The 16,759-nt window shown below is 33.9% G+C and overlaps 1 protein-coding gene across 1 annotated transcript; it reads right to left on the bottom strand.

The window, feature by feature from the left end:
* Positions 1-1,502: 1,502 nt before the first annotated feature.
* On the bottom strand, positions 1,503-4,607 carry LOC118348426. Its single transcript, XM_035690046.1, has 2 exons — positions 3,065-4,607; positions 1,503-1,582 (listed from the first exon to the last, which is right to left on the bottom strand). Exons 1-2 carry the CDS (start codon positions 4,605-4,607, stop codon positions 1,503-1,505), a joined length of 1,623 nt encoding a protein of 540 aa, XP_035545939.1.
* Positions 4,608-16,759: the final 12,152 nt, after the last annotated feature.

Raw genomic sequence — 16,759 nt, 5'->3', positions numbered from 1 at the left:
GAACAAAATAATTTTGTCAATCAAACTCTTCATGTCATAAGTTAGCAGTTAGATCGTATTGAAGAAATTGTTGAAAGTCATGTTTATACTTTGACTCCCAAAATTGAAAATCCCTTGATTATTTTACCAAAGAATAGGCAAGGTCCCAAGACCAAACAGGCTAACACACTTGATAAAATTAATCAAATGTTCGCTGCTTAAAGAATTAACAACCCTCTACTAGTGCTTTAAATAGCAATGATAAGGAAGTTGTTTCTAGTTTTTCTACAATAGAGTCATATGATACTGATTCTTCTGATAAAGATCTTATTTTACTTGAAAAGAATTTTCAATATATTGATTTGGAGAAACCTGAGATTAAAATAATTTCTTCAAAAAGACTCAATCCAATGAGTGTAATGAAGAATTTGTATCCCAGATCGAGTCCACCTGATTTACAGTTTGAAGAGAGATTTATTCAAACGTAGTTTTCTATTTCTTTTGACAAACTTTATGAATGGAATATTGATGAATTATTTGAATAAAAAATGATCAATACCATGAATAAAATGTCCATGGTTGCAAATACTTATGTTAATAACAACAGTCTTAGTTAAACTCAGACAGTTGATTTATTAACTATAGGATTTTCTGGTATGCTTGGACATTGGTGGGATAAACATCTACCAAATGAAGCAAATGAAACTATTCGAAATGCTGTTAAGCATAATGATGAACGTTTACCTATTTTTTATACAAACATAGGAAGAGGCATCCCTAATGGTGTTAATACTTTGATTTATATTATTCTTAAACATTTTGTTGAAACTCCCTCTAACATTACTAATCGTATTAGCGATTATTTAAATAATTTGAGATGTTGTCAAATGTTTGATTATAAATGGTATTAAGATATTTTAAGATATTTTTATCTCTAGAGTTATGCTTACGAACGATAGCCATAAGCCTTACTGGAAAGAAAAATGTATTTATAGATTACCTCATCTATTTTCTAATAAAGCTAAGGATGAACTTACTGATATTTCGGAACTCCTTAATTATGATAATTACATTTATGGTGATATTATCAGTACAATTAAGAAGTTTGATATTAGTATGTGTAATGATAAAAAATTGTTTCGACAACAAATGAAGAATAGTAAAAAAGCCAAATATGAAATGAGAAATTTTTGTGAACAATGTGACCTTCCTCCTATTGCTATTTCTAGACAAAAGCACAAATACTCTGATAAGTTTACTAAACCTCATGCCAAGAAAAGAAGTTATAACCGTGATGATTTTTATAAAAAACCGCATAATTTTTATCCAAAAAAAAAAAAATCCTTTGGTAGGAAAAATAGTTTTCAAAATCTTCCAAAAGGAAAATGTTTTAATTATGACAAGTCTAGACATTTTGTCGATAAATGTATCAGAAAGTCTAATCAGTTTAAAAACAAGTATAATCAGTTAAACATTAATGATAATGATCAAGAGGATCTGTTTCGTCTCTTAAAAACAAAATCCTATGCATCATCTAACATTAATGACTTCAGTTTTGATTCTCCCAACAGTAAGCTTGGTTGTAATGATTCTTGTTGCAAATCTGTGGGTAAAACAATCAATGTCTTAACCAAAGCCGAAGAACATGAAAATCTTTTGTTAACCTTGATTAGTCAAATTACTAATCTTGAGTTCAAAGAAAAATATCTTCATAAACTCAAGAAGATGATGGTTGACCAAAAACCTGAAACTTCTAAATCAAAAATTAGTTTTCAAGAAACTTTGGGAATATTTGAAAAGAAAAAACCCATAGAAATTTCTACTATTGTTTACAACGTGAAGTTGTTTTTATTAAAAAATAAATTGTTGAGCTTAAAACTGAGATTAACAGCCTCAAATTTGAAAATGATTATTTTAAACGAGAATTATTATGTTTAAAAATTGATAAACAGTTTGATTAAGATATTCCTTCTGATAATGATGAGCAAATAAATGATTCAGATTCAAATCAAAAGGAAGAAAAAACTTCTCATTCTGAAGAAAATTAAATTTCCTTGATCCATCATCAAAGTTTTGAATACCGTACCGGAAGCCGTACCGGTCAAGGCACTGGAATGAAATATTTCGGTACCGGTACCGTTTCGTGTACCGTTCCGGCATAATATTTCGGTCACGATACCGTTTCGGTACCGGTACCGTACCGTACCGGTACCGTTTTGTATACCGTTTTGGAATAATTTAAACCTGGATAAATTATATATATACAAGCATTAACTGTATTCCAAAATAACAACAAAATAAGTCAAACTCAATATTCTCAATACAAGTCTTAAGTTTTAAGTTACAACTAACATAAAGTTATAAAATATAAATACCAATATTATCATGATAAAATCAGTAACTTCACTACGTCATCAAAGATGATCATCCTCATCAAAAAGACAATAAGGATCAGGATTCGACATGTGAATCAAAATATTTTCATCAACGTCATCTCCATCATCAACATCAACACCAATATTATAATTGTCTTCCTCATTTAGTGAGGCCAATGGCTCCTCAATACTTGCCCAATCTAAATCTTCTCCATCAAGAAGCTCAGATTCTTCACCTACCCATTCTTCCATCAAATCAATGTTTTCAAGATTGATTGGATCTAAAGCATCTCTTCCCTTTTTTATGCTCCTGTCAAAATAAAATCAAACATAAGTGAAAATGTTATATATTTTTCAACAGTGAAAACATTAGTATTAAAAAAATTTACCTCTCTCTCAGCTTCAAGTTATAACGAACAAATACTAAGTCATTCAAACGTTTATGCACTAATCTATTTCTCTTCTTCAAATGAATAAAATCAAATGTGCTCCAGTTTCTCTCACATCCAGTTGCACTACAACATTGACTTAGTACTCGAACAGCAAACCTTTGAAGCGTTGGAATCTCGCAACCAAATTGGGTCCACCATGCAACTATAACAATAATACAATTATAAATTATTAATTAAATACAAGTAAAAATAAAATAAGATAAAATTTAAAGTACAAAGTCACACTATTTAACAAATGATATTGATAAATGATAATACCTGGATTAATCTTATCACGCTGGCGGATTGCTAAAGAATGTCCAAACTCACCTATTGCATTCTTATACAAGTCAAGTTCTGCAATGATCTTGTCTTGATTATCGGGATCAAGTTCCATTTTCATAACACAGCTGTTGAAGCCTCTTATAACTTCATTTTTATTTTTAAAATTGGGGCTATAGTAAATTCCAGGATTAAGAAAACAACCCGCTGCATGTAATGGACTGTGAAGCTGCCTATCCCATCTGGAATCAATGATCCTGGTGAATGGACTGAATAAACTGACTTTGTTATTGCATCTTGCTTTTATGTTCTCTTTGGCTCTTTCCATTGCATCATACAAGTATCCCATTGCAGGCTTCTCATCCCCGTCAACAAGTCGTAGAACACGAACCAAAGGTTCACTAACTTTAACAATGAATTGACATTGAACCCAAAACTCTTTATCTTCTAAAACAATCTCAGCTATCTCTTTCCCTATGCTGCTCTTAGAATGATTTGATGCAATCCATTTATCACAAGTAAACATTTGTCTGAGTTCTTTCTTAAACAAGAGCAAACATTGGATACTTAAAAAATTTGTCGCAAATCTTGTAACTGCAGGACGACACAAATCATGACCTTTGGTAAAGTCTTTTCTCATCAATGCCAAAACCCAGCCATGGTTATAGATGAATTTTGTTATCTTTTTTGCCTTTTTTATGGTATCATCAATAAGGAGAAAATATCTTGGATCAGAAAAATTCTCCAACATTAAATCTATGCAATGAGCTGCACATGGGGACCAGTAGAAAGAGCCATACTTCTGTTGTAACTTTTTTCCTGCAGCTTTATAACTTGCATCATTGTCCGTTATGAACTGCACAAGATTCTCAGCTCCAATTTCTTGAACAACCTCATCAAAGATGTTAAACAATGTTTCAGCATCTTTTCTAAGACCAGATGTATCAACAGACTTCAAAAACATTGTACCTTTCGGACAATAAACAAGAAAGTTGATTATTGATTGTTGCTTCTGGTTTGTCCAACCATCTGCCATTAGTGAACAACCGGTCTCATTCCAAATCTTCTTAATTTGTTGCAAATAATCTTGAACCTCATTCACAGCCATTTTTAACAAATTTCCTCTCAACTCATATAAAGATGGGCCTTTGAATCCTGGCCCAATGGTAGTCATGGCATCAATAGCTGGTTGATAAAACTTAGATTGAGCAGCATTAAAAGGCAGATTAGCATCATACCACCAGCGTGCTACAGCCATCTTTGCTTTTACAATCATCTCATTTGAACACATAGAACTCTTAATTGAAGGTTGGGCCCCAGGAGTTGTTCTTGGAGCAAAAAATCTACTCAATCCCTCCACTGACTCTCCAGTTCCAGATTCTTTCGACTTCCCCTTACCTTTTGAAAGTTGAGACTGTCCCTCCATACTATTACGATCGTCAATATCATCAGATGTTAAATCTATATCGCCTCCAATCTCTGACCTTATTTTCCTTCTCTTCTCTTTGCTTTTTTCCATTTCATTAAGCAACTCCTTCATTTGCCATTTTACATCTTCAGACACTTTTTTACATGCTTCTACATCGCCTGGAATTCCAGCTAGATGATGCTTGAACCGAGTGATCCCGCCACCTCTAATTATTTTATTACAATATAAACATTCAGTATTATTTCTTGCCCCTGGCACAGCACGTGCATGGGCCTATGCTGGATCTTCTGATCTTACAGGAGCAAGTGTTGGAGTTGAAGTCATACCACCAGTTGATTGACAACTAGACATTTATAACTATTAAAGTATAACAAATTAACACTTATAAGTAAGTCATTAAGAAGAAACTCATCAAATCTAAACTACTTATGCAATATAATCAAAAACATTTATAAGAATAAAAAATAAAAACAAACATCTATAAAAATATAATCTAAAACATCATCTATAAGAATACAAACAAACATCTATCAAAATATAATCTAAAACATCTATCAAAATAAAAACAAACATCTATAACAATATAATCTAAAACATCCATAAAAATACAAACAAACATCTATAAAAATATAATCTAAAATATCTATAAAAATATAATCTAAAACATCTATCAAAATAAAAACAAACATCTATAAAAATATAATCTAAAACATCATCTATAAAAATACAAACAAACATCTATCAAAATATAATCTAAAACATCTATCAAAATATAATCTAAAACATCTATAAAAAATTAAAAATACAAACAAACATCTATAAAAATATAATCTAAAACATCTATCAAAATAAAAACAAACATCTATAACAATATAATCTAAAACATCTATAAAAATACAAACAAACATCTATAAAAATATAATCTAAAATATCTATAAAAATATAATCTAAAACATCTATCAAAATAAAAACAAACATCTATAAAAATATAATCTAAAACATCATCTATAAAAATACAAACAAACATCTATCAAAATATAATCTAAAACATCTATCAAAATATAATCTAAAACATCTATCAAAAATTAAAAATACAAACAAAGTAACAAACATCTATAAAAATATAATCTAAAACATCTATCAAAATAAAAACAAACATCTATAAAAATATAATCTAAAACATCATCTATAAAAATACAAACAAACATCTATCAAAATATAATCTAAAACATCTATCAAAATATAATCTAAAACATCTATAAAAAATTAAAAATACAAACAAACATCTATAAAAATATAATCTAAAACATCTATCAAAATAAAAACAAACATCTATAACAATATAATCTAAAATATCTATAAAAATACAAACAAACACTATAACAATATAATCTAAAACATCTATCAAAATACAATTCTGATTTGTTTATCAAAAAAGTAACAAAAAAATAATTAAATTAAGTTATAAATATAAACAAAAAAAAATAGTAAAAATAAAATACCAAGTTGAGGCCTGGTGGTGGTCGGCGTCGTGCGGTGGACTGCTGGGCCGCTGGCTGCTCGTGCGTGACTGAGGCGTGGGACTGGGAGCCGTGAGCCTGGGCGCCGAAATGGTTCGGCCGAATTGAGTTCAGGATTTAGAAGGCAGAGATTGAGAAATGAGATTCAGGAGTCCGAAAGTAGGTTTTGATTTTGTGGTAAAATTCCAAAATTGCCCTTTAGAGTTTGCAAAAATTACAAAAATGCCATCAACCTAACTGCTGAAAAGCGTACCGGCCGAAATTTGTGTTTCGGCCGAAACATAAAATACCGGTACGGCCGAAATTTCGGCCGAAACGGAACACTTATTTTATCGGTACCGGCCGATTGGCCGGTACGGCATATACCGGCCGTACCGGCCGGTACGGTACGGTACCAAAAACACTGTCCATCATACTATTCCTCCTAAGTGCTTTCTAAAGTTACTATTATTGTTTGTCATGAGTATGAATTTACTGTGATTGCTATGATTGATTCCAGTTTAGACATGAATTGTATTCAGGAAGGAATAATAGCTAGTAAGTATTATAAAAAATCTACTGAAAGATTTTTCTCTGCTAATGGATCTATAATGAAGATCAAGTATGAGCTCAACACTGCTTATGTCTACCAGAATAATGTTTGTTTTAAAATTCCTTCAGTCCTTGTTAAAAATATGATTGACAAAGTCATATTAGAGATTCATTTCATTTCTTCTTTATACCCATTCCTTTTGGAAAATGATGACATTACTACTAATCCTTTGGGTCATAAAGTAAAGTTTAAATTTGCTTCAAAATTTGATATGAGCGGAATGGAGATATATTGGTCCGTTATTGGTTCGTCAAATGGTGGGACAAATATCCCCACACACAAAACGTCAATGATATTGTCACCAGAGATTTTCCTCAAACTACTCTAGACCTCAAAAGCATTGAGGAATTCCCTATTGTTAAAGATTGTTCCCTGCCTAGATACCCAATCACTCAGGCCACTACCTCTGCTAAGCAGAATGCTAAACCTGCTACTTCCTCTATTACATCTAATATATCAAATAAATCTTCTAAGTCCAAGAATAAGTCTGTTCTCCAAGGACTCAACAAAAACGATTTGATTTATTTATTGAAGAAGTCCCTCCGGGATGACAATGATAATTCTGATGATGATTCTAAGGCATCCTCTAAAGCCTCTGTTGATAATACGGACCCTTATGATAACATATTTTGACATGATCCGGGAACCACCCAAGGCTATCCAATGGTTGATCCAAAAATGATGAAATTATGTACGTTGGTACAAGCCAATAGCAGTGCTGAAGACCCCTTGATTTCCGCTGATGTTTCTTGCAAAAACAGAGGTTCCTTCTAATTGAACTCTTGTTTTTTGGTAACTTTTCTACAATCAAATGAATAGTAAAAAAAAGTCAATTTTATTGTTCACTATTGTTCGTTGTACTTGTATTTACTATTTACTACTGTTGAAATAATTGTAAAGGCGGCTCCTTGATGTATAAAAGGAGAATTTAGCTTCAGAAGAGGATAATCTTCCTTTTCTCCCATTTCTTCATCTCCCTTCACTTGTTCCTTATCCAACTTCTTGATACATTTTGTAAGTTATTTTAAATAAACGACTATTTTTACTTACATTCATCTTCTCTTTATACTTATTATCTCTATCTGATTCCAATTATATAAATATATATATATATATATATATATATATATATAAGTCTTGGGTGATCCAGTTGCAATGGATTGGTCTTCTTCATCCATACACTAAAATAAGAGAAGATGGGCAAAAAAGGTTGGGGGGGTCCCTTTTCATTGGTGCAATTAGTTTGGAGGATTTTAAAAAGATTTAACGATAAGAGAGATGAAAAGTTACTCTCAAATATTAGTGCTCTTAGAAATGTTGTGGTTGTTTACTTTATGCATTATTTTCAACCTTTAAACAATACAGTTTGAATTTAAAAACATGATCTAGCAGTTCATTCAATGTAGGATTGGCAGTGACTAAGACTGACTAAGGGACTTCAATCAGTGATGATTTTAAATTGAAATAAATTTCTAATGGCTAATTTTTAAATTCTAAAAGGAGTCTAACTCGTTCAATAATAAATGAGATTTAACCTAATTCTTGAGTCTAATTAAAACTCTTAATCAAACTCAATAATTTATCGTCCGTGGGCTTATCTAATATGGACCATTAAATATAATTTAGGCCAAATAAAAATCATCAATATTTTGACCTTAAAATTATTGGATTGGGTCATTACAGTGAAAGTTTGTCATAGGAAATATAAGAGGAAAGAGGATATGTAATACCTTTGAGTGCGGATACAATACCATCATCCATGGAAGACTGGCTGGGTGAGTCTTGAGATGAGGCCAAGTTACAATGATAATCTTGTAAGTAATGAGAATGTTTATGAGGTCGAGATGACCTTCAAAGATGATGCGAAAGAGCTAAATTAGAAGTGGAAGTATCTATTGGAATATTTGGAGGAGTAACGGACATTGGAATTGTAATAGGTGTATGAAGAACAATGTTAGGAAAAGAAAAATTAGAAGAGACAGGATTAAACAAAGAAGCAGATTTGTTAGATTGAAGAGGAAAATTATCTTCATGAAAAATAACATTATAAAAAATGTGGATAATATGATGAATTAGAATAACCAAGAAAGACACAAGGCTAAGCTCGAGGAACAATTTTTTTATTTTTGTGTTAAAACATAAGCATAACAAAGGCAACCAAAAGTTTTCAAATGAGCATAAGATGGTTTAATGGAAAAGAGAACTTCATAAGGAGACTTTTGTAACAAAAAAGTGGTGTAGGAAGAAGATTAATAAGATGGACTATAGTTAGAGTACTGCCACTCTAGAGTCTTAAAGGTAAATTAAGAAGATTGAAACATAATAACTTTAGCAATATTAAGAATATGTTAGTGTTTAGATTCTACAACAGCATTTTGCTGAGGAGTACAAGGACAACTCTTTTCAAGTAAAACACCATGGGTAGTGAAAAATTGTTTCATATCAAATTTAGAACCATTATTGGATGGAATGATTTTAATAGTATTATGATATTGTGTTTGAATAAACTTGAAGAAGGACTGAATGTATTCTCTGGTTTCATATTTTGACTTTATGAGATAAACCCACATACATCGATTAAAATAATCTAACACAGTAAGAAAATAGTGAAAACCATCATATGAAGGAACAAAAAAGGGTCCCCAAATGTTACAATGAGCAAGATTAAAAATAGAAGAAGAAACATAATTACTATTATGAAAAGGCAACCTTTTATGTTTTGCAAGGGGCAGGTCTTACAAGAAGTATTATTTGATATTGAAGTATGAAATGCCTTAGGAAATTCATGAACTAAAAATTGCATTCGAGAGGGAGAAATATGTCCTTATCTACTATGCCATAATTCAAAGGCATTATTGACAAATTTACTAGAATAACAGTTGGAAAATGAAATAAAAAAGTCTGATGTGAATCTTGTGGTAAATGATAAAGACTCCGATTTTGTTTACCCACACCAATCGCCTTACAGTTGGAGAGGTCTTATAAGAAACAAAAATTATGAAAGAAAATGAGGCAACAAGGTAAGTGAGATGCTAATTTACTAACTGAAATGAGATTGCAATGAAAATATGGAACAAAAATAACATCTTTTAAGAACTAAAGATGCATAAATTTGAACAATACCAATGTGAGTAACTAGAACAAAATTACCATTTGGTAATTGAACTGAAGTATGAATGGTAGATGTAACAGAAGTAAAGAGATGGGATGAACTAGTCATATGATTAGTTGCACCCATATCAAAGATCCAAGAATGAATAGAAGATACTATAATGATTAACAGAAAAAATAGATGAATGTTGAGAAGTATAAAAATGTTACACCCATATCAAAGATCCAAGAAGGAATAGAAGATATTGTAATGATTAACAAAAAAAAATAGATGAATGTTGAGAAGTACAAAAATATGTACCTGAAAAAGAACAGATGAGCTTGGAACATTCTCAGAAGAAGAAACAGTACCTACATGATTTGCAGATGGTTGATTTGATGGAAAAGAAGATTGATTAGGTAAAGGAGATTGAGATTGAAGTATGGAAATAAACTGTTGGCACTGCTCCTGAGAAAATGGCATGACTAGACCAGAACTGGTTGTAGATTTATTAGTGGAGACTTGATTTGCAGAATGAGGACTAGACTTATAAGAAATCTACTTATTCTTGTTGAACTTAAAACTAGGCGGGAAGCCATGAATTCGGTAACATTTTTCAATCGTATGACCTAGGATTCAATGGTGGCTACAATAAGGGTTGTCCTTGCAATAATTGCCTTGTTTTTCAGAAAACGTATTTTGAGACTTTGCAAGATGTGATTGTGTAAGCATAGCCATTGGTTCAAGAACAAAATTACCAAAAATAGATTGACTAATCTGGTATTGTCTCTCTTCTTGAACAACAAGAGAAAATACCTTGTTAATAGGAGGGAGTAGATTGGATAACAAAATTTGATCTCAAATATTAGCACAAGAGTCGTTGAGACCCATCAAGAACTGAACAACATATTCTTATTGATGAAATTCCATTATAGTTTACATAGCACCACAAGAACACGTCGAAAATGGACGATAATTGATAAGAACCTGTGTGATTGTTAAGTGTGGGCTGAATGTAAATAGGAATGATAATGAAAGCAGAATAGATGTTTCAGTAATGGAGTAGAAAAAGGGACGGCAGGTGTTTGAGAGTAGGCTTCAGAGAGCTATACGTAAATTCAAAAGATGAATACTTCGAGGGATTCCAACCTATTTAGAATGAAAGTCTTGACAAATTCCAGATGGTTCTCCTTCCTCTCACTAATCCTCTATATTTGTCTCCTTCCAAAATAGATTCTAACAAACTACCTAGGTTTGATAACATGACTCATGCATAATAAAAACACATCACAGACCACTACAACTTTAGAAACTCAGAGACACTTAAACTCACGGCTTTGGTGTTTTTAAGTCCCAAAATGTTGTGCTTTACTAATACTACCCTTTATTAAAGCAATTAAAAATTATGTGTATTGAATAACTCCAGACTTCTTAAAGCAGTTAAACTCCCTGTTTCACTTGACTATTCCATACGGTGCACTTCCTTCAAGCTTCCCACGATAACGTTTCTTGTTCAAACTCCCCCTTAGCTTCACTTCTATGAACTTAACTCAGATCACTCCCTTCCTCTAACTTTGCAACTAACTTGTTCTTCTAGGTTTTTGCTTGTCGCCGGGCTTCTTATCATTTCCCCTTCCTTCAAAGCACCTTGTCCACAAGGTGTGGATAAAGGGCTTGAAGCCTCCATAGCAGCTCCCAACTACTTTCTTCCTTAGGAAGTCCCACCCACTGCACGAGTACCTCAATCACTACCCTGTCGCTGTGCCTCTTCATGCGTCTCTTTAAGATCCTCTCCAATCTTGGTTGTATCTCCCCGATCTGATATGTTGGAGGAAGGGTTGGAAGCACTTGGATCTGGGAGCCTAGTCTCTTCTTCAAGCAGGAGACATGGATCATAGGGTGAATGTTCAAGGTCTTAGATAACTTTAGACGGTAAGCCACCTTGCCAACGTTTTCTTCAATTTCGAACAACCCATAATATCTAGGGGCCAATTTCATCTTGTGCCTTAGAGAAACTTTTTTTTGCCTATATGGTTGTAGTTTCAGATACATCCATTCTCCTTTGTCAAATTCTCATTCGGTTATCTTTTTATCTGCATAGTGCTTCATTCTATTCTGAGCCTCTGTTAAATTGTGCCTTAGTAAATTGATAATATGCTCTATGCTTCTCATTAGTTGGTCTGCTGCATCATTCGAACTAGTATCTGGTATATATGAAAGTAGATTTGGGGGTGAGTAGCAGTAAACAACCTCAAATGGAGTCATCTTGATAGCTGTGTGGTAGGTGGTATTATACCACCACTCTGCCATCGAGATCCATTGTGACCAAACCTTAGGTCTCACTCCAACATAACACCTTAGGTACCCTTCAATACACCTGTTTACCACTTCAGACTGGCCATATGTCTGTGGATCGTACGCTGAGCTGAAATCTAGTGAGAAGCCTTGAGAATGAAAAAGAGCCTTTCAAAAAGAACTTAGAAAAATAGGGTCTCGATCAGATACTATAGACTTAGGAAATCTGTGAAGCTTGAAAACATGTTTTATGAACTCCTTTGCCACAACTGGTGCTGTATAGGGGTGGGCCAATACCATAAAATGTGCATATTTAGTGAAATGGTCCACCATTACCAATATCACACTTATCCATTTAGAAACTGACAATCATTCAATAAAATCCAACGATATGTTAGACCATGGTTGTTGAGGAATTAGCAAGGGCTGAAGCAGCCCCGCTAGATGTGAGGTTTCATACGTCATCATTTGGCACGTGTCACATTCCTTCACTATATTTTTAACACATTTCTTCATACCCTTTCAGTAGAAATCATGCTTAGCCCTTTAATCTGTTTTCAAGTAGCCCGAATGGCCTGCTTGGGAATTGTGGTGCACATAATGTAACACCTTTTTTTTAAACTCAGATTCAAGAGCCAATACTATCCTTCCTTTTCTTATGATCAGTCCTTGATGTAGGGAAAAACCCTTAGGGATGTCTTGGTTGGCTTGGAATTATTCCGACAATTCAGCCAGCTCCTTAGAGTTTTGGTAACTCTGCTTCAATTCATCACCCCACAATGGAGTGGGAAATGAAACCATTGCAGAATACATAGATTCCTCTACATTTTCTCCCCTTTTAGATAGGGCGTTTGCCACCTTATTTTCCCTTCTTTTTTTTGTACTCAATCGAAAAATCATACCCCATCAATTTTGCCATCAATTTTTGCTCCATCTCAGTACCCACTCATTGTTCAAGTAAAAACTTGAGGGCCTATTGGCCAGTTTTAATCACAAACGACTGACTAAGGAAGTAAGGCCTCCATTTTTGGACTACTGTCACAAGAGCCAATAGCTCATTTCCATAGGTAAATAAGAAAAGTGCTTTACCCTTAATGACCGTACTTAGATAAAAAACTGCTCCCAGCCCAATTCCACAAGCGTCACACTCAATAGTAAATGGTTTACTGAAATTCGATAGCCTTAATATTGGGGGATGTGCAACAACCTGTTTCAAGGCTACAATAAAAATAATTCTTCTTAAGTAAAGTTGTGAAGGGGGCTGCAATACTCCCATAATTTCTAATAAACTTTCGATAATATCCTGTTAACCCTAGGAATCCCCTTAGAGACTTCACAATCTTAGGCTCAGGCCACTCTAGCATAGAAGTCACCTTAGAAGCATCAACCATCACTCCATCAGCATTAATTACATGACCCAAGTAATCAATTTTCCCAACAACAAATTTACATTTAGATCTTTTGGCATAAAGGTTGTGTTGCTACAGCAAGGATAAGACCTTACTTAAGTGCTCCAAATGTTCATCTCAGCTCTCACTATAGACCAAGATGTCATAAAAAACATCAGTACGAATTTTCAAAGATAGGGTTTAAAGACATCGTTCATTACCAAGAACTCGTAATGCCTTTTATAAGTTCAAAAAGTTGTTTTGGGTATATCCTCATCCATTACTCTCACTTGGTGATAACCCGACCTCAAATCGAGTTTAGAGAAAATAATTGAGCCAAACAATTCATCCAACAACTCATTAATCACCGGAATAGAAAACTTTGCCTTCATTGTTTCCTTATTTAGTGCCCAATAATCAACACAAAGTCTTCAACTCCCATCGACCTTATGAACCAGCAAAATAGGGGAAGAGAAAGGGCTAGAACTTGGTCTCACCACCCCTTATTTCAATAATTCAAATGCTATCTTCTTTATTTCTGTCTTTTGATAGAAGGGATACTGATACAGCCTATTTCTTATAGGTTGAGCATCCTCCCTAAGAATTATCTTGTGATCATGGGCACAGGTAGGGGTTAACCCTCTAGGTTCCTCAAAAATCCCTTGAAAATTCTGTAGCAACTCATTAACCTCATTATCCTCAACATAGGAATCTTTTCCATTATTCTCATCAAGCACAATCTATAATAACAACCCCTTCCCCTTGGCCATCGTGGCCTTTAACATCTTTGGTCCATCCTCCACCACCGAGGGGCACAATTTTAACCCTTTTAATTCCACTAGCCTTCCCACATGGGAAAAACTCAAAAACATCTTCGAAAAATCCCAAGTTACAGGGCCTAAGGTCTCTAACCATTGGACTCCTAATATAATGTCACATCTAGCAATATCAAGTAAGAAAATGTAAGATTGAAACATATTATCTTGCATTTTCTAGACGATCGTCTGGTTGGGTGCCCTCTTCCTCCCCTAATTCTTCTTCACTAGCTTGTAACAAATATATCCTTGGATTTCTATAGTTATAGGCTGGGCTCCACCTCTCATCGCAATGGTAGCACAACCCCTTCTTGCATTTTTCATCCATTTGAGCCGAGGATACCTGTCTAGTGGCACCCATGGGTCTGGACCATTTACTGTCACTACTACTCAAGAAGGGTCCTTGGGAAAAGCCCCCAACTGCTGCACTAGTTTTCTCCATTATAGGCTTGCTGGTTTTTTTTGTACTTAAGAGGTATTCCTCTTGTATTTTGGCTAACCCATATGCTGCATTTAAATTGACAGGATTGAACATCCTAATACGAAGGTAGATTTCATCTTTTAGCCCGCTGAGGAAGCAAGTCAGCTTGTGCACATCTGAGAGTCCTCTCAACCGATCGGAAATAGCCTCGAACTATGCCTTGTACGCAGCAATGGAACTAGTTTGTTTTAATCACGCCAATGCTTCCATGGGATTATCATATGCCATCGGACTAAAGCAAATACACACGGAAATGGCCCCCTCAAAAGACTCTTGATACCACACAAGAGCTTCTCCATCCATATGATAGGAGGCCATGAACATACAATGAGGCATATGGGTTTGGTGAAATTCAAAATACTAGTTTGCCTTGAAGATCCAAGACGCTGGTTGGTCTCCCTGGAAATGAATAAAGTCTAATTTTACTGTCCTGAAATTGCCTTGCCTCTGATCTGGTTGTTCTTGGTCAAACTGGATATCATATTGAAGCCCACGCTGTTATTGTTGCTATTATTGATGATGTTCTTGCTGATGATATTGTTGTTGATGTTGCTGCTGTTGTTGATTTTGGCCCATAATGATTGTGTGTATCATGTCGTTCAGTTGTTTCATATTGGCCGTAAGGTCTTGTATAGTTTGCTGATTTTGCTATTGAACCTCATTGAGTTGTTGTTGAAATGCCTTTTGTTGTTGAAGTTTAGATCTAGTATTTTCTGCCATAGGATCAGTGGATATTGATACCAATTGATAAGAACATGTTTGATTGTTAAGTGCGGGCTGAATGTCAACAAGAATGATAATGAAAGCAGAATAGATGTTGCAATAATGAAGTAGAAAAATAGACGGCAGGTGTTTGAGAAAAGGCTTCAAAGAGCCATGCGTAAATTCAAAAGATGAATACTTTGAGGGATTCCAACCTCCTTATAATGAAAGTCCTGACAAATTCCAGATGGTTCTTCTTCCTCCCACTTCCTCTCTATATTCGTCTCCTTCCTAAACAAATTCTAAAAAACTACCCAGGTTTGATAACATGACTTATGCATAATAAAAACACATCACAGGCCACTACAACTTTTGAAACTCAGAGACACTTAAACGCACGACTTTGGTGTTTTTAAGTCCCAAAATGTTGTGCTTTACAAACATTACCCTTTATTAAAGCAATTAAAAACATTGCGTATTGAATAACTCCATACTTCTTAAAGCAGCTAAACTCCCTATTTCGCTTGATTATTCCTAGGGGTGATAAACGGTCCAGTCGAACCGAACGGACTGACCGTTTCGGTCCGGACCGGACCGGACAGAGACTTAGACCGGTCTGGTCCACATTTTAGAGGACCGAAACTTTTCGGTCCAGTCCACGGTCCAGGGTTTTTCCGGACTGGACCGGACCGAATGAAAAATAAAAAATATATATTTTTTCTATATAATAATTGTACAATTAACAATATAAATTTTTAAATATATTATTAATACTTGTTAATATTCTATAAATTAACAATATTTTATATATATCTTCATCTAACCTATCACTATTAACAATATAAAATTTTAAATATGCTATTGACACTTGTTAATATTCTATGAATTAATAAATATATAATATCAATTAGTTAATTATATAGTAATTATATAAATTAATAATATAATTTTCATCTAATTTATTATCATTGACCATATAAAATATTTTTTTATTGAGTTTGTTACATAATCCACATTAATAAGTCACTTAATTTAATTTAGTATTTTAAATATTTTTTTTATTAATTATTTAAAAAAATAAAAAAAAATTAGGCCGGACCGACTAGACCTGACCGGACCGCAGCTATCGGTCTAGTCCGGTCCCTTTGGGTGTTCGGTCCGGTCCGGTCCAAAAAAATGATAGATTGAAAATATTCGATCCATCGTCAGACCGGACCATTTGCCGCCCTAATTATTCCATATGGTGCACTTCCTTCAAGCTTCCCACGATGACGTTTCTTGTTCAAACTCCCCTTTAGCTTCACTTCTACGAACTTAACTCAGACCACTTCCTAACTCTAACTCTGAAACTAACTTGTTCTTCTAGGTTTTTGCTTGTG

This window comes from Juglans regia, chromosome 5, assembly GCF_001411555.2.
Source record: "Juglans regia cultivar Chandler chromosome 5, Walnut 2.0, whole genome shotgun sequence".
Classification (NCBI taxonomy): Eukaryota; Viridiplantae; Streptophyta; class Magnoliopsida; order Fagales; family Juglandaceae; genus Juglans; species Juglans regia.
Note: the sequence above shows the minus strand (reverse complement) of the source record. Positions and strands in the feature narration are given on the sequence as shown.